The sequence below is a fragment of the Sorex araneus genome, chromosome X, assembly GCF_027595985.1.
Source record: "Sorex araneus isolate mSorAra2 chromosome X, mSorAra2.pri, whole genome shotgun sequence".
Lineage (NCBI taxonomy): Eukaryota > Metazoa > Chordata > Mammalia > Eulipotyphla > Soricidae > Sorex > Sorex araneus.
In genome coordinates, this window is record NC_073313.1 from 316,448,830 (window position 1) to 316,466,942 (window position 18,113).

Below are 18,113 nucleotides of genomic sequence, written 5' to 3' on the forward strand. Positions count from 1 at the left end.
GGGCTCTAAAACACCGTCTGTAGCTCTCGGGCTTAGCCAGCGGGAGAAACCAGGGGTAGGACTGGACCCCTAGTATCAGAGACTCATTTTCGTCCTACGACCTTGGTACTGGACCACCGTGACACCACACCCAGGTAGCCCTTCCAGGCCGACCGTAAGCCTCCCCGGCACCCGCGATGATCCCTTCTCCCTACGAACGGGACCAGCCTCCGCGTCCCAAAGAGTTCAGCACCGCAAGCCCTTGACACAGAATCGGGCGCTGGCGCACCTTGATGCGTCATCCCTAGGCGCGCCGGCCGCTGTGTCTTCTGGGAATTGTAGTCCGAGAGCAGGCCGGGTATTGATTGGGAGCGCGGACGTCAGAAGCCGTGCGCAGGCGCTTTGCCTCCCCAGCCTGGACAGGCGCCGGTCTTCCTGGGTCCCGAGCACCTTCTGCCGGAGGTGAGGGCTGCGGCTGTGTGTCGTGGCGGAGCCCAGTGAGCGCAGCCGCCTAGAGAAGGGGGACGCTGAGGACCGGGGGGCGGGGCTGTGGGCGTCGTAAAGGTGACGCGTGAGGCGCCGCCGTGCTGGGACTGAGGAGTGAGTGTGGTGACGTCCTGGCCCGGAGAGATGGAGACGTAGAAGTCGCCCCTCCACCCCCGCGCCGAGAATGCGTGTGTCCCCCTGTGGGCTGTGGGCGCCGTGACCGGAGATCTGCCGGTGTGAACTCACTAGATGTCAACCCCCAACTTTCCTCCCCTCCTCCTGCCCTTGCTGCTTGTTTATGGGCGCTTAATAGTGGGCTATTGCAATTGACACTGAAACTGGGGGTGCAGCCCACGCGCGCCCGCCTCCCCGGCCCCAGTAAGCGCCCCAGAATGCCTTGTTTTACTGCCTGGACCTCCCCACGAATGATTCAGGGAGGCCTTCCAGAAGGAGGTAGGTTTTGATGTGAAAGTAAATCAGTCAACACTAAAGAAGTAGCAGCGGGCGTTAGCCGATTGGAGAGGTGGTTAGTTTTTATTGGAGTATCAGGGAAGCGTGGAGTAGGAGGGGCCAGGGAGCAACCCTGGCCCGGAGCGTAAGTCAGGATTTACAAGGTAGATGGTCTGAGTCTGACTCAAGAGGTGGCAAGAATACAGTTATTGGGAGGGAAAAATGGAGAGTTCTCCTGGAGGGGACATGCAGGACTGCAAAGAGTAGTGCATCAGACAAGGAACCCGTTAGGAAGGTGGCGTGTTGGGGGGGTCCTGAAGCAAGTTATGAGCCTGGGTTTGGGTATTAGCGGTAGGGAAGGCTCTAATTGACATTGCAAAAAAAGTTGTCAAAAGGCCTGACCACTATAGATTTAGGAGGAAAGAGAGGGAGGTAAGGGTTTGGATGTGGGGCGCCTGAGACCATGACAGATCATCTAATAGAAATAGACAGCTAGGGAGAGGAATTGTGTTGTGCTGACTGAAGAGGGGAAGACGGGTTTGAGGTGCTGCCCAAGGGCCTAAATCAAAATAAACAGTGTCATTTGGAAAGGCAGGATGAATTGCAGAGGGCCTGGGTCTGGACTTGGGGGCATCTCTGTATAGAGGTGGGAAATGGAGCACCAGGCATGGTGGGGGAGGGAGACAGAACATTGGCTAAGACTGTCTTAGGTAACGTTGGTGTTTGCAGGCCAGGAAGCACACAGGGGAGAGATTCATAGAAAGATGCACTTTTAGCCATAGTGAGAATTTCAGATTCATCAGTTGTCAGAGCAGCTGCAGTGACTGTTGGGAGTCACAGAAACTTGCCCAAAACATATAAAACCTGTAAAGTCTTCGGGGTCATTTACTGTTTAAGAATTCAGAAAGGCCTGACTAATTTTCAAGCATGCAACTTTATGTCTCAGGGTTGGTTAGAGCAGAAGGTGGTCATGATGTAGTGAATATGCAATACTCATTCAAGAAGTTTGATTATGACAGGGAAATCTAAGAACTGTTTTTGCTAAAGGGAGGCCATGGGGTTCATTCAGTGGAAATAGGTTCCCATGGAGAGGGTTGCCTCTCTTGGAAGATAACAGGAAGAAACGATTGGGGAGACGGGAGGTGCTGGACAGAGGAAGACTGGATCTTGTGGGGAGCAGATTCTAAGGGGTAGTAATAGTGGAAGGCAGAAAAGGACACAGGCAAAGGGGAGTATAGTCATGGCCCTAGAACAGAGGTATCTCTCTTTTGTTGACCTCACAACACATCACAGTTACTTGGAAATATTTGTTGATTGGTAGGAAAAATAGGACAGGAATTTTGGAGGGCCAGTTGCTCAGGAGGTCCAGAGCCTCCTCCCAGCTATACTTGGCCAACTAGGTCAGTGGCTTAATGCAAGGGCCCAAAGAGTCTTGGGCTCTGCAGTGCTTTTCTTAAGAAATTTTTGTTAGTCATCTCAGCTGCTAGCTATAAGAGTCTGTGAAGTCAGTATTAAACAGGTAACGGTCAGCTATTAGCTTAAGTATCTTTCTGAAGCCTTCACCTTTAACTTCAGTCCTGGGTGAGGGTAGGTAGACACTGGGTAGCATCTCTGCTTCCATTTCGTTTTTCACAAAATGCTTTCCTCCGCAGAGTTCTACCTCTCTTCTCTCTTTCAAAGTCACAGTACCATGACAGATACTGTTCTGTTGCATTGAATGATAACTCTGGAGGTTCTGAAGAACTCTGTAGCTAAGATGGGAACTCTAAAAACTTTTTTTTTTCTTTTTGGGTCACACCCGGTGATGCACAGGGGTTACTCCTGGTTCTACACTCAGGAATTACTCCTGGCAGTGCTCAGGGGACCATATGAGATGCTGGGATTCGAACCCGGGTCGGCCACGTGCAAGGCAAACGCCCTACCCACTGTGCTATCGCTCCAGCCCCAGGAACTCTAAAAACTTTCTAAGTAAAGGTTTATTGAAGCTGTAGAATAAGAAGCTGAAGAGCATCTTCCTCGTAATCTAAGATCCAGGAACAGGAAAAGAGAAAAGGCCCTTTGCTGGCAGTGACTCCTGCGTAATTTGGCGTATTGAAGGAATCTTAACATCCCTGAGCACTTAGGTGCAGCTTCTGGTGTATCTGAACCTTGGCTGGCAGGAAGCCCAGGCCTGATGAGTTACTTTGGGAATATCAACCGGATGACTAATCTCTAGGGAGCTTTTGTGCTCGCCATTACAACTGTAGGTTGTGTTGTGCTAAATTTATTAAGGTCATAATCCAATCAAATAAAATGTTAAACTGTCTTTAAGTATTAAGACATTGACAATTTCAATATTCTCACATGATGATCAACTGTTCAAGAAGCTCCAACACATTAGACACCAGGATAAATACTACTGTTGCACCAAACTGACCCTGAAATAGTGACTGCAGCATAATTAATCGTTTTCATTATTTCTACCTTCTTCTGAGGTTGATAGGGATGTGCCTTTTGCTAATCCTCCTACTCACTTGGCACACTGTTCTAACTGGTTTACTTGTATCAGCTATTTAAGCACCACAGTAATTGAATAACAGGCACTTTCATTATTTTAAATTAACACTTGAACAAACTGAAACTGGGGTAGTAAGAGTTTCGGATCACTGAGGTTGTCAGGGCTGAGCTGGCATGTGGTTTCCGGCTGTCAGAGCCTGCACCATAATGACTCGACTCTCCTCTGTCGCTAAATATGAATGTTGACATCTTCCTAGGGCCCAGTAGTAATATTTTGAGACTTTCCTGGGAGTGGAGAAATCCTCAACAAGAAAAAACATATTTGGGGCCAGAGCAGTAATACAGGTAGGGCATTTGCCTTGCACACAGCCCATCCAGGTTCGATCCCCAGCACCCCAGATGGTCCACTTAGTCCCCTTAGCACATGCCAGAATTTATGAGTGCAGAACCAGGACTAACCCCTGAGCATTGCTGAGTGTGAACCAAACAATAGAAAAAAATAAAATGTGGTCTTGAATGGTCTTAGACAATGTATGTTTCAAGCTGGGTTTATTACTGATAGCACATGTTCTTTTTTATTTGTGGAACCTGTCTACCTCCTGGAAAGATTCAAATCCCAATCTCTCTGTGCTGGACAGATAGTATAGCAGGAAAGACACTTGTTTTGATTAAGCCCGGGCACTCTTGGAGGTGGCCTACAATAAACGACGAACAAATCAAAAAAAGACAAATTCCAATCTCTCTTTTTCAGGGTGGCATTCTTTGTTGTTAAAAACTCATTTTTTCAGTGAGATTTTTCTTTAATTAGTTTTGCTTTTTACATGAGTTTTAGTTTTCCAAACGAGTGTTTGCCCTCAAGGTAGTGTTGTCTTTGGTTGGTGGCAGGCACATACCTGGCATCACTCAGGGACACTCCTGGCAGCACACAGGAGACTTCATGTGGTTTCAACTGAAGATTCCACCCAGGTTTGCAGCCTCAGCTTCAAGTAAGGCAAGCCTCTTACCCTCTGTGCTATCTATCCAGCCCTAGGGTCTTTTATTTACTTATACATTTATTTTTGGTTTGGGGGACACACCTGGTGATGCTTGGGGATTATCCCAGGCTCTGTGTTCAGAGGACCATGTGATACAAGGGATCTCATATGCTCAGCCTTTGAGCTAGTCTCTGGCCCTCAAGGCAATATTCTTTCAAAGGTTTGCTTAACCTATGTTAGTCTATTGTCCTGTGATATATATGTGTGTGTATATATATGTATATGGGCTGAAGTGATAGCACGGAGGTAGGGCATTCGCCTTGCACGCGGCCAACCTGGGTTTGATTCCTCTGTCCCTCTCGGAGAGCCCGGCAAGCTACCAAGAGTATCTCGCCCGCACAGCAGAGCCTGAAAAGCTACCTGTGGTGTATTTGATATGCCAAAAACAGTAACAACCAAAAACAGTAACAACAAGTCTCACAGTGGAGACGTTACTGTTGCCAGCTTGAGCAAATCAATGAGCAACAGGATGACAGTGATACAATGACAGTGATATGTATATATGTGTATACATATGTGTATATGTATATATGTGTATACATAGTGTTATATATAGTGTTATATACTATATACTATATGTTATGTATAGTATATATATTATATATATGTATATTGATATTGAGCTGGTCTTTGGACATTTTTGTTTAACAGGGACTCCCTCAGTGGTATTTTAGGGGCCCCGAAACCCAGTCCTGGCAATACTTAGCCCCTTGGTGCTAGCTTGGATACTGTCATGCTTGGCCTGTGTATTTGACACAGCCATGTTCCCCAGGGAGAGGAAAGCACATAACTCTTGGGGATCAAACATAGGGCCTCACCAATATGAGGCATATGTTCTGTGACTTGAGCTATTTCCCCATGCCTATCAGCATTTTTGAAAAGTACATTTTAGGTGTTTTATCATTCACAAGGTCAGCAGAGGCAGATTTCAGTATGCGTCATGGTTCCTTCCTCCTCAGACCCTGATGTGGACTCATTGTCAGAAACGTAAACGCTTCTTCCCACTTGGCCCCAGTGTCCATTAGTCCTTCCCATCTGAGGACCAGGTAGCCAGTTTCTGAGGTGATGTGATGTACTCCCCACTCCCTAGGTTTCTTATTTATACATAGATGAATGGATACAAGTATGTAAGTACATCCTCATTTCATACATAGTCATACAATTAATAGAAACAAATGCATACCTGTCTAGTGGAAGGTTTAAACCATTGTTTTAGTTTTTTTTTTATTGTTGTTTTTGGGTGGGGTTTTTTTTTTTTGTATTATAACCACTTTTAAGATAGTTCATATTCACTTCCTGGAATATGAAATTCATGACCTCTTCAAATTTTAAATCCTCATTTTCAAATAATTTCATAGTCTGGCTGATTTTCTCTCTCAAGAGGAAATAAATGGGCCTCAATGTCCCAAGTTACCCTTCTTGACTTTCCTCCCAAGTCTGTTTCTCTGCCATTCATTCCCGTGAGTAGTGCCACTGGCCACACCACTGCTTACATCAGTGACGTTGAGGCTGCTCCTGCCTTTCCAGAGCCTTCAGCCTCCTCTTGCAGTCTGTCTGCTGTCAGTGGTGAACAGACAGTAGTTCTTCTCCACTCCATTCATTTCATTGATCATTTCTTGATTAACTCATTGTAAGGGTGTCTTCACTGATCTGTTTACCTCCGTTCCTGCCCTCCACTACTCCCCTTCTGCCTCAGCTACCCAGAGGGTAGTGACCACCTGTGTCAGGGGTCTTCAAGATTGCCCGACATTCAGGGATTTGCTAGACTCAGGAATCAGTCTATACTTGGACTCATGTCATGGTTAAGGTAAAGATAGTGATCTTGCAGGGATACACAGCCAGACCATAAGGGAGGAAAGCAGGCAGACTCTATGTAAAAGCATTCTCAGGCTCTCTTTCCCAAGACAGGGTCACCCATGCACACAGCTGATCCAGTTTGATCCTTGGCACCACATTTCGTCCCTTGAGCACCACCAGGAGGGAGTGATCCTAGGGCACAGAATCAGGAGTAAGCCCTGAGTACTAAATGTGACCCCCTCAAAACAAAACAAATAAATAAAAATTGGGGTTGGAGAGATAACACTGCAGATAGGATGCTTATTTTGCACGCAGCTAACCTGGGTTCAATTCCCAGCTCCCCATGTGGTCTCACAAACCTTGCCAGAAGTGAACCATCAGCACAGAGCCAGGAGTTAACTCTGAGCACCATTGGATGTAGCCAGAATCCAAAAACCAGTGTGTAAAGGATTATTAAGAAATGAAAGGGTTGGGTCAAATGTTCCACCTTTCCTGTCTGGAATGTTCCACCTCCTCTTCCAAATAAAAACAAGTGAAATGCACTCTTCTCAAACAACATTACAATGTTCCTTTTTTGGGTGCTGTTGTTGTTGTTGTTGTTGTTGTTGTTGTTGTTGTTGTTTGGACCGCGCCTGGCTGTTCTCAGGACTTACTCCTGACAGTATGTGATGCCTAGAATCAAACCTGGCTTGGCCAGGTGCAAGGCAAGCACTTTATCCTCTGTACTATCTCTCCAGCCCATGTTCCTTTTTCTTACCATTTAGGCAAGCTTCTGATTTGTTCTCATAGTACTTAACCATCCTAAAGTGAAATATTGTGCCTACTTATTGGGCCCATGCTAAGCTATAGGTTTGGGGGAAACAAGGATATAGTGTTCATGCTTGATATAAATAGTTGGTGCTGACTAATATTGGTTGAATAGATTAATTAATAACAAGGTTTTATTAACATTTGAGTGCAAGAGACTAGTGAGCCACAAACTTTGCGTGTCTTTGTCCTTCCCCAGGCCCACGCTCTGTCCTTGCTTCATTCATGGACCTAAGAAATACTTGATTTCATGATACTTTAATTACTCTTGATTTTGAGAAAAAGGTAATGTGACTAACCCATGTAAAGAGAGTTTAGTGGTAAGGTCTCACGCAGAGACTAAAAAGGCTCACCTCATGGAAAATATAAGAATAAAGGTTGTCTAATGCAAATTGACTCCAGGGCCAGGAATTTTGGGATCTTTGCTTCACAGTGTGACCCGACCATTTCTCCCCCCAACTGTGTCCAATATTACTGGATTTTTTTGTGGTGGAAATAGATGAGATGTGGGGTGGGGTGGGGGAGAAGAGCATGAATAGCCACACCCAGTGGTTCTTTGGGGGTTATTCTTGGTCTCTCCTGATGGGATTCAGGGTGCTAGAGATGGAATTTAGACCTCCCACATGCAAAGTACGTGCGCCAATTCTGAGCCATCTCCCCAGCCTCACGGTCCCATGTTCTGTTCTTTACATCTTCTCACCCACCACATGCTCATGGATTCTGCTTCCTGATAGCTTTGCTTCCCCCTCTTAGCTCACATTCCCAAGGAAAGGGGTTATATTTCCAAATAAGGCTGCATGTCAGCCAACTGGTCAAACTGTGCATTGCCTGCCTGAATACTAATTATGATTCAGGAGCTAAGTGAAGAATTATGTACAAAGAATCAACGCCACCACGTGGCTTTTTTTTTTTCCTGGTGTTTCCTTGACACATGTCATCTACATCATAATTTACATAATTTCTGACACCTTTTGTCTAGTCATCATACAGGATAATAACGAATGTAGACTTTTAAGTACAGTATGAGCTGTAACAGGTCCTTGACTCCCAGGAAGTTCTTGACTTCTGGGGTCATGACAAAGCAAGCAACATGCTGTGCTCTGCGTAGCAACCTCCTTGGCCATTTGCTCAGATTCTGGAATGAAGTGGCCTTGCTTTCTTATAAAGTGCCGAGAATGAGGGTAAGGAAATAACTCTCTTGCATATGAATTTTTCTTGCTTTCTGGGTCAGAAAAAGACAAAATAAACTTATGTTTCACATGCCTTCTTTCTCACTCCACTCCTCTGCCTCATTAAGACTAGGCCTGCCTGTCCTTATCTCCAAGGAGAATACCCAGGAGGGGATGGCTGCGAGCTCTCCAGCTGCCCGACATCAGGTGAGCTAGACGTTGCATCTCTAAAGACTCCATTAGTCTCCAGAATATCTTAACTTTCTTTATCCTAGGCCCCTTTGATCAAACCTAGTCCTGTGGATGAAAGACCCTGAGGAAAGAGCTCTTCCATTTGACATGTGGCCTATCATCTTTTCTTGCCTTGGACTTTTTTTCACCGTCCTGTCATGAGGCTGTGGTCTTTGCTTGGAGTAATTTTGCCTAAAGAAATGAATCTGATGGGAAGGTTTGGGAGACCCCAGCCAAGTTGTAGTCTAGATTTACTTTTAGTATACCCATGAATGGACTGAGAGTGCACCTATATTCCAGAAAGTATTGGGTTAGGTGCCACATACTTTGGGGAACTTCAGTGAGATTGTCAGAGTTCTGAAGAGAGATTGTGTGGGTAGGTAATGTGCCTTGTCCTATTTCTGCCCAAGGACAAAGTCTTGAATTTCCTGCTTTGGCTTAAAACTTCTTCAGAGACACTGGAGACTTACTGAGCATTTTAGAATCAGGGAAGAAATGCAAATTATGGAATTACAGAATTCAAATTTAAATGATATTCTAGATACAATCTAATAAGCAGCAGCATTGAGGACTGGTGAAAAAATAATACTGATATTAATATTATTTTCTTGCTTCATATAATTATGCTGTGGTGCTACAAATAATATATTAATTTTTTAAGTAATATGCTGAAATATTTGGAAATAAAGAGACATCATGTTTGCAAGTGAGTCTCACGAAGTCTCAGGAAATGAATCTCCAGAGAAAGATAGATAAAAGCAGATGTCTAAAATATTAGCATTTGGATAAGCTGGGTGGAGGTATTTGCCATTTTTTTTCCTAAGTAGTGAAAAGAAACCCTGATATTCAGAGGCTCAGTTATCACAGCATGTGTAGTAGTATGGGATTATGACAAAGAAAATCATGCTTTGGAGGATCCTGCTATCCTTTCCCAGTGCTTCCAAGCCCTCCTTTGTCAGACCCATTCCCTTTCTCTTCCTCCAAGTTATTTTGAGCTGTCACATTTATACAGGTTTTTTTTTGGTCCACATAGAAGTTTTAAGATTAAGGGAGACTATGATTGTGTTTACAGGAAGCATTGACATTTGAGGATGTGGCTGTGAGTTTCACAGATGAAGAGTGGCGGCATATGCTCCCCATTGAGAGGGGTCTGTACAAGGAGGTGATGCTGGAGAATTATAAGAGTTTTGTCTCATTGGGTAAGAAGGGAGTTGGTCTCTGCACTGGGTTTATATGGGATTGAGAGACTAATAAATTGATGCCCTTTTTTCACCTAGTTCTAAACTACTAAGAGACCAGATAGAAGAGGAGAAAGCTTTGGCTTTGGGGGTATAGTAAGAGTGGGCTTCTTAATCCTGAACCCCAGCAGGGACAAACTTGGGAACAAAGTGATAGCACAGCAGGGAGGGCACCTGCCTTGCATACAGTTGACCCAAGTTTCATCTTTGTCATCCCACATGTGGTCCCTTGAGCCCCACCAGGAGTGATCCCTGAGTGCCGAGCCATGAGTAAGCCCTGAGCACCAATAGGGATAGACATACTCCATGAACCGTGAGCAGGTCTGGACTCCCTCCTTTTCTGGCTCAGCAACATGAAGGGGCTGCTCTGGGCAGAGCAGAGTAGAATATATGCTTGCTACAGTTCGCTGACTTGCAAGATCAAGTGGAAGAGACTGAGCACTTTTTATTTTTCCCCCAATTCAACAGGATGGATTTAGTAATGATCTATTTGTAAATTTCAAAATAAATAGAGCTTGGGGCTGGAGCAATAGCACAGTGGATAGGGCGTTTGCCTTGTACATGGCCGACCCGGGTTCGAGTCTCTGCATCCCATATGGTCCCCTGAGCACCGCCAGGAGTGGTTCCTGAGTGCAGAGCCAGGAGTAACCCCTGTGCATCACCAGGTGTGACCCAAGAAGCAATAAATAAATAAATAGAGCTTACTTTAGATGGGGTGGTCTTCATTATATTCCAAATAAGACTCTCCAATTGTTATTTGTTTTTCCCAATTGAAATTGTTTCTATAAACATAAAACTTCCCATCTGATAGAAGACCAGTTTTTAAAGACTATATAGGTATCTCTCAGTATCAGGATGAATAAAAAAGTAAAATTAATACAAAGTATAAAAGTGTGATTTTTCAAGTAAAAATTGTTTTGCTTGTACCTAGTTTTTCTTAAATAAAAATGATTCACTTATTTAAATAAAAGCATAGTAATAAAGAAGAAACAAGGAAAACTTTGGGCTGCAAATTTTGTCATTTTTTAAAAAAATTATTTCTTAAAACGGTAATTTTTCATTCTCTTCCCTGAACTAAGGATTCTTTCCCATGGTCATATACCAGTGCTGAAGCGAGGATTGTCCATTTTGTTCTTCTTTTGTTGTTGTTGTTGTTGTTGTTGTTAGTGGGGAGCGGAGAGCTGTGGCTTGGGCTACACCCAGCTGTGCTCAGGGCTTACTCCTGGTTTCCTGCTCAAGAATCATCCCAGGCAGTATTCATATGACCCTCTGCAGTGCTGAGGGTTGAACCTAGGTTTGGCTCTGTGCAAGGGAAAGTGCCTTTCCTGCTGGGCTGTCTCTCCAGCCCAGTCCCATTTCTTTGTGGAGCAAAGGAAAATACACAGGTTCAAATGGATTTTTATCACTTTTCTGACCAAATGCTTGTTCCTTTTTGGAGCCTGGACGTTGACCTCTATTCAGAAGTTCCTGCTTTATTTCATATACTCTGTGCTCTGCATTCATAGCACGTGCTTTCTGCGGTTTTTTTTCCTCTGAAAGTCTTAGAAACTAGAATAGAAGCTTCAGAATGGTTGTGTATTGGGGCTGGAGCGATAGCACAGCAGGTAGGGCATTTGCCTTGCACACAGCCTACCCGGGTTCAATTCCCAGCATCCCATAGCGTCCCCTGAGCACCGCCAGGGGTAATTCCTGAGTGCAGAGCCAGGAATGACCCCTGTGCATCATCGGGTGTGACCCAAAAAGCAAAAAACAAAAACAAAAAAACAGAATAGTTGTGTATTTTCATAACATATGGTCATCTGGTTTGTTTCTTTCTCCTTGAGCAGGACTTCCAGTTCCTCAACCTGATATGATTTTTCATTTGAAAATCTGTGATGAGCCTTGGGCGGTTGATCTTCATGGATCAGCAGAAGAAGAATGCCCAGCCGATTTCTCTCTAGGTAATGGAATGTGAATGTGAGAGTGCAGCGTTTGTTTTGAGGTCTGTATGTGAAAGGAGAGGGGTAAATTGGGTGTCAATTCTTTTTTCTCAAATTCAGATCATCATTTTATTGTTCATTCTGATGGAGAATAAGCAGCCACCTTTCATTGTCTCCTCTACACCTTTGAATAGTATTTGTCCTTATTCATCATATGTTTATTTTCTCAGGTGTGTTGCATCAGTAGTTTACACTTTCATTTTCCTATTCCCCACCTTCCCTTCCTCTTCACATACTCTTCTAATCATCACGGCCTTCCTCCCAATGGAAAGTTTCCCCTTTTCCTAAGGGGGAATTCTATTTATTCTCCACTAATTGCATTCCCTAACCCAGTCATCCCCAAGACTCTATCTTTATCTTTTTTTGGGGGGGGCTTTTTGGGTCACACCCAGCGATGCTCAGGGGTTACTCCTGGCTTTGCACTCAGGAATTACTCCTGGCAGTGCTTGGGGGACCATATGGGATGCCGGGGATTGAACCTGGGTCAGCTGCGTGCAAGGCAAACGCCCTACCGGCTGTGCTATCGCTCCGGCCCTCTATCTTTATCTTACGTGTGAGAGACTGTGGAGGGAACGTTGCAGCTGATTTTCACGATCTGTCCCGGTTCTTTCTGCCCAGGCGAAAAACGGTATTTTCTGTCTGTTCCAGACCTGGAGGCGAAGCCTGGCATTCGAGGCGCGCCAGAAGCAGCCAAACTGGGCGGAGCGTTGAGGACCTGGCTTGGAAAGAGCCGTCCTCTGGGGTCCAGATGCGCAGTTCCTGCTCCCGAGAGCGCGGTGGGCACTGAGAAGCAAAGGCCTGCAGCGCCGACGCCTTCTCCTCTGCCTCCTCCTCGCAGGACTCCCCTTTCCCAGGACGGGGGTCGGCGGCCCGGGTCGGGGCCGACCCCGCCCAAGAAAACGCTCCCTAAAGAGCGCGCGCAGGAGTGCCCCGACTGCGGGAAGCGCTTCCGCGACCCCTCGTCGCTGCTGCGCCACCGGCGCACCCACAGCGGCGTGAAGCCCTACGAGTGCCGGGAGTGCGGCAAGGCCTTCAGCCACCGCAGCAGCCTGAGCCGGCACCTGGTGTCGCACACGGGCGCCAGCCCCTACGAGTGCGGCGCGTGCGGCAAGGCCTTCTTCGACCGCTCGTCGCTCACGGTCCACCAGCGCATCCACACGGGCGAGAAGCCCTTCCAGTGCGGCGAGTGCGGCAAGGCCTTCTTCGACCGCTCGTCGCTCACGCGCCACGGGCGCATCCACACGGGCGAGAGCCCGTACGGCTGCGGCCAGTGCGGCAAGGCCTTCAGCCAGAAGAGCATCCTCACGCGCCACCAGCTGGTGCACACGGGCCGCAAGCCCTTCGCCTGCGGCCAGTGCGGCAAGGCCTTCTACGGCGTCTCGTCGCTCAACCGGCACCAGCGGGCGCACGCGGGCGAGCCGCGCCACCGCTGCGCCGAGTGCGGCAAGGCCTTCTTCGACCGCTCCTACCTGACGCAGCACCAGAAGATCCACACCGGGGACAAGCCCTACGCGTGCGGCGAGTGCGGGAAGGCCTTCAGCCAGCGCTGCCGCCTGACGCGCCACCAGCGGGTGCACACCGGCGAGAAGCCCTTCGAGTGCAGCGTCTGCGGCAAGGTCTTCAGCTCCAAGTCGTCCGTCATCCAGCACCAGCGGCGCTATGCCAAGCAGGGGATAGACTGAGGCCGGTGGGAAGTCCGAGTCGACGATTTTGACCTCCGTTAAAATAAAATAATTAATTTAAAAAATTAAAAATTTGAGGTTTTCCCCCCAGAGTCTCAAATCCACCGTGTGATGATTCCACCTGTCCTGGCTGTGATGCTCCTCCCCGCAACTGAGTCTGCCTGCTGTGTTTCTGAGCCCGTGGATGCCGGAGGCTGGAAAGGAAAGGAGGGTGTCAGTCCTGGAGCCAACGTTCTGCAGACGGGGGCTAGGCTAGCGTTGATCCTCGGGCCCCAGGTGTCACTGCACTTTAACTAGAGGCTGTCCAAGTGTGGAAAGGCAAAACTACATCAGAGCGGCACTGCTTGTTCTTAGGCGGTCTTTTTTAGTTGTTAATCCCGCTCAGAGCTTTCAACGGCGCTGACCTTGGTCTTTTGCATCTCTGTTTTTGAGTGTCACCTACTACTACTACTACTTACTGCTAGAACTAGCTAGTTCTAGCTAGTACTAATTTGAGTTATTATTATTATTATGGCTTAAGTACTCAGCTAAGAGTTTTACAAGATGTAACTTTCCCAAGGTGGCACATAGCTATTAAAATGTGAAGCTAGGTCTTAAAAATGCAGACCTATCTTTAAAAGTCTATTCTCTTTACCATTATGATGTATGTTTTATAATTTATGTACATGTATTGTCTTCTCAACTAGATTGTAATTAAATACTTGGAGGTGTAACATACATGTATCTCACGTGGTGCCTTGCAAATAATAGGTGCTCAGTAAGTATCTTAAGAAATGGCTTACATACAAAATTCACTCTACTTAAAACATGTTCTTTGTCTGAGTTTTCGGTCTGGCCTATACCTTTGTCTTCTCAGGCTCTCTTTACTGCAGTAGTCACTTCCTAGCTCCTTGTCTTCCTTATTCCTTATTGAAAAGGTATCTATTTAGTTATGTGCCATAACAAGTAAGCCTCAAATAAAGATTCATTTCTCATATGAAATCTGATGTGAATCAGTCATATTCTGTTCTCAACCCCTGAACACATAGCCTCCAAGATTATCATGGAAGAGATATCCAGAGAATATTTTTGGATATTTTTAAAGTCAGGTACTGGAAACTTTGTAGGTATTAGCATTTTCTCTGCTGAAGGTGAACCCTGGAAAAGAACTTCATTTAGAAGACTCTAGAGCTTAGTGAACCTGCTTGAATCTTGGCGCACAAAGATTCATTTCTCCTTAGAGGAGTAAAAGTCAGATTCAAGAAGCTGGATTAGCAAGTAGATCCCTTCCCCCAATCTGATAGCAGACCTACAGGCTCACCTTAAGTGACAGAGAAGACCTGAGATGCAGAAATTCAAAGCGACTTAAAAATACTTCACAATGAAGACTCTATTGGTATTAATGATATATTTATGGCAGGTAGAAAATAAAAGACTACTGGCAAAATTTTGACTGTCTTTGAGAGTTCTCTTTAATTTAATGAGTTAAAAATAGATGGGTATTTCCCCAAGAGGTTCTGTCATTTTAAATAGATGAGGTGAGCTAAATTCAAAAATTCAAATGTACTTTGAGTACAGTAATTATTGAATCAGTGGAAACATAAAATCATTCACTCTACCTTTCAAAATTTTGTCATCCGGATAGCTCAAGTGACAGAGGACATGTGTGAAACTGCTACATGACCAGTCATCCTCCAGAGTGGTCCTGGGCCTCTAGAGCATTGCTGGCTATATCCCTGTTTTGTTTAATTGGTGCTTTATGGGGAACTTAAAAAATTAAATACAGTTCCAATCGTGAATATCAGTGGTAGATATTTGCTTGGCATGGGAATGATTGTTGGTTCCAACTGCCCAGCAATACAGAAAAGCAAAAAAAAAAAGAGAAAGAGAAAAGATGTGAAATACTGCTTCATATGCAAATTATTCTAAGGGAAGGGTCATTTAACTTTTCAAACAACATTTCTCAACTGGGCATATAGTAGAAATTTATTTTGAGGTTTTAGCTTCATCTCATGACTATCAGTAGGTTCAGATCTTAGCATGAGAATTTGATCCTTTTGGAAGTATACCAGTTTTCAACAGTTTTCTAAGGCAAAAGACTTGGTCATGTTTATAGATTGTCTGTTTTGTTTGGTAATTCTTGGGGCCTGCTCCTTGCTCTGTGCTTTGGGGTTTCTTCCAGCAGTGCTCAGGGGTCCACGTGGTGCTAGGAATCAAACCTGGTCCTCCTGGGGCTGGAGTGACAGTACTACAGGTAAGCCATTCGACTTTTATGTGACCAACCTGGGTTCAATCCCCAGCACCCCGCACCCCATATGGTTCCTGAGCCCCACCAGGAGTGATCCCTGGGAACAGTGGCAGGAGTAAACCTTGAGGACTCCTGTGTGTCACCCAAAAACTAAAATAAAAATAATAAAAACCAAACCTGAGTTTGGTTTTTATTATTTTCTTGCCTACCAAGCATGCACTTGGCCTATTGGACTTATTCTCCAGCCCTGTTAATAGGGTTTCAACCTAAGACATTAGAAGTCGTTTTGATAATGTAATTTCTCTGGTGCTTAAGCAAGCCCCGTGTAAATTTTAAGAGATGTTAAGTTTTAGCAGAACATATAACACAAATTAAGAGGCACTGCGTGAATCAATTCTTGTAAAGAATGATCGCAATGCTAGAGAACTTGGAAATGAAGAGAAGATCTTCATTAGGTAGAGAAAATCTCCACACCAAACCCTTGAACTGACAATTGCAGGTGAAGGTCTATCAATCCCAGAAATGTGTCCTGGATACAGGATGCAAGGGTGATCAGTGGAAAGGTCAGCAAGCTTCTGAACTCTGCTACAGCCTCTCACTATTCTATAAGTCTATGCTAAACCAACTCCCAAATGGTTACATTAATAAGACAGGTGAAAGAGGAGCTAGGAAGCAAAGCTATCAGGTTCCGGTTATTCACAACTTACTGAAAATACCACAACTATGGGTCCTCGGGGAGTCCCAGAGAACAAGAGCAGTGGCTGTCAAGTCCCTAAGTGTTCTATGTGCCTAAGGCAGGATTCCTGGAAGAAAAAAAGGCAGAAAGAAGCCCAAGCGTTGGTATGGGAGGATGAGGTATTTGCTCCAATATTTGTTTATAGGACAATGTACTGTAGATGTATATATTAATAGCTTGTATTGATAGGAGCATGGAAGTCAGATCAAACTAGTGACAGCATAAGGATATGAATCTGGGCCTGGAAAAGGTGCAGTACCTAAATTTCACAAAAGTTGATTAACTCAAACCTGTAGATGCCAGTAAAGAATTTGCAAAGGTAGTCCATGATCTGTTGTGCAGCTTTATTCCCTTGCCAGGAACTCCTCCATGACACCAACAAGATATCATCAACTAACCTACAAAGAAATTCATTCGTCTTTAGTGACCAGCAAGTAATTCCAAACGCAGCATAGTATAGTATAGTATGATCACCACTTTGGGAAAGAGTTTTCTATCCTTTTTTGAAGAAGAAATGTATGTCTCAGCATATTTGGGACCTTCTTTGGGGGTAGAAATTGGTGCCCACCAATCAGCAGTTTGCATCTAAGGTGTAAGTGGTCTATGAGCATAGACTCAGGGAAATAGTGTTTTGTTTCCTTGTATCTATTGTCACACGTAATAAACTTTTCTCTATATGACCAAATTTGACTTGGCACCAAGAGGAGAAACCCAAACATCAGGATACAGAAACATTAACAAATCCAGCTGAGAAATCCTAAGCCCTATGCCTGAGTCTAGTGTTTTCTTGGTTTTATCACACCCAGGTTTTATAAAACCTTGATTTTATCAAACCCAGGGTCTCACACCTGCAAGACATGTACTCTACCATTAGTCACATCCCTAGCTCAAATTCAGATATTTTTAACTGGTGCTTTCTGATAGAAACAGAATTTTTATTCTTCTTTTAAAAACAAAATAGATCTGTAGAATTAAGTGTAATAATATTTTATTTGGAGCCAGGGAATGTAGCTCAAGAGGTAGGACCACGTGTCCAGCATACACAGTGCCCAGGTTCTGCCTCACTACTGCACAACCTCCTGAGTACCACCAGGGAGAAGCCTGGGGAGGCCCCCAAATGAAAATCAAAATGAAAATATGTAATCAATATAAAATTTGAGATAAGTTCCCTTTTGAAATTAAGTTCTGGGAATGTGGGTTTTTTTATTTACACCACACCTCAGATTCGGACTGGCCACATTTCAAATTCTGGATGCCCACCTGGGGCTAGTGACAACTGCATTGTTTCTGTTTGTTTGTCTCCTTTGTTCTCTACTGGATCAAAACTCAAGTGGGCAAGAGAAATTGAATGAACCTCTAGCCACCTAAGGATGATGTGGAGGAGAAAGTACGGGAACTCTCTCTAATACTTCCCGCTCTTTCCCCATCGGAAGTAAAGGTGAAGATGAAAGAGCAGGTGCCTTTGGTGATCAAAGGTTCCAAAGATGTTTCTGGGTAAGTGGAGAGAATTCTGCCTAGGAAACATGCAAAGGGGTAGAGCTGTGGGCTCCATGGGAAGGCAAACAGGGCTGTGACTTGACCTTGAGTTTCCCCTATTCGTGCTACAAATGTCAGGCTGCACCTTTAAAAATTACTCTCTAGAGTGCCCTGAAAATATCCTAGGGTAGGGTGTGGGACCTTTTGAAAGTAGGTGGGACCTAAGATCACCTGCCATGGTCTTCTAGGAACCGTTATTTCCCAAGATCATTGTGCAGGAGGCTTGGCCTAGTCATCATTATCCTTTTCTTCAAGAACTGTTAGTA

At 45.0% G+C, this 18,113-nt stretch overlaps 1 protein-coding gene across 3 annotated transcripts; it reads left to right on the forward strand.

Moving 5' to 3' along the window:
* Positions 1 to 371: 371 nt before the first annotated feature.
* Positions 372 to 14,746, forward strand: ZNF2 (zinc finger protein 2). Of its 3 annotated transcripts, none has more exons than XM_055121525.1 (5): positions 372 to 441; positions 8,347 to 8,425; positions 9,522 to 9,648; positions 11,514 to 11,627; positions 12,315 to 14,746. In XM_055121525.1, the coding sequence occupies exons 2-5, from the start codon at positions 8,393 to 8,395 to the stop codon at positions 13,346 to 13,348; spliced, it is 1,308 nt and encodes a 435-aa protein (XP_054977500.1). In that variant the 5' UTR covers positions 372 to 441; positions 8,347 to 8,392; the 3' UTR covers positions 13,349 to 14,746. The 3 variants fall into 3 exon arrangements, with proteins under 3 accessions (XP_054977500.1, XP_054977501.1, XP_054977502.1); XM_055121526.1 differs by having other exon boundaries at positions 410 to 918; XM_055121527.1 differs by lacking the exon at positions 372 to 441 and adding an exon at positions 6,828 to 8,230.
* Positions 14,747 to 18,113: the final 3,367 nt, after the last annotated feature.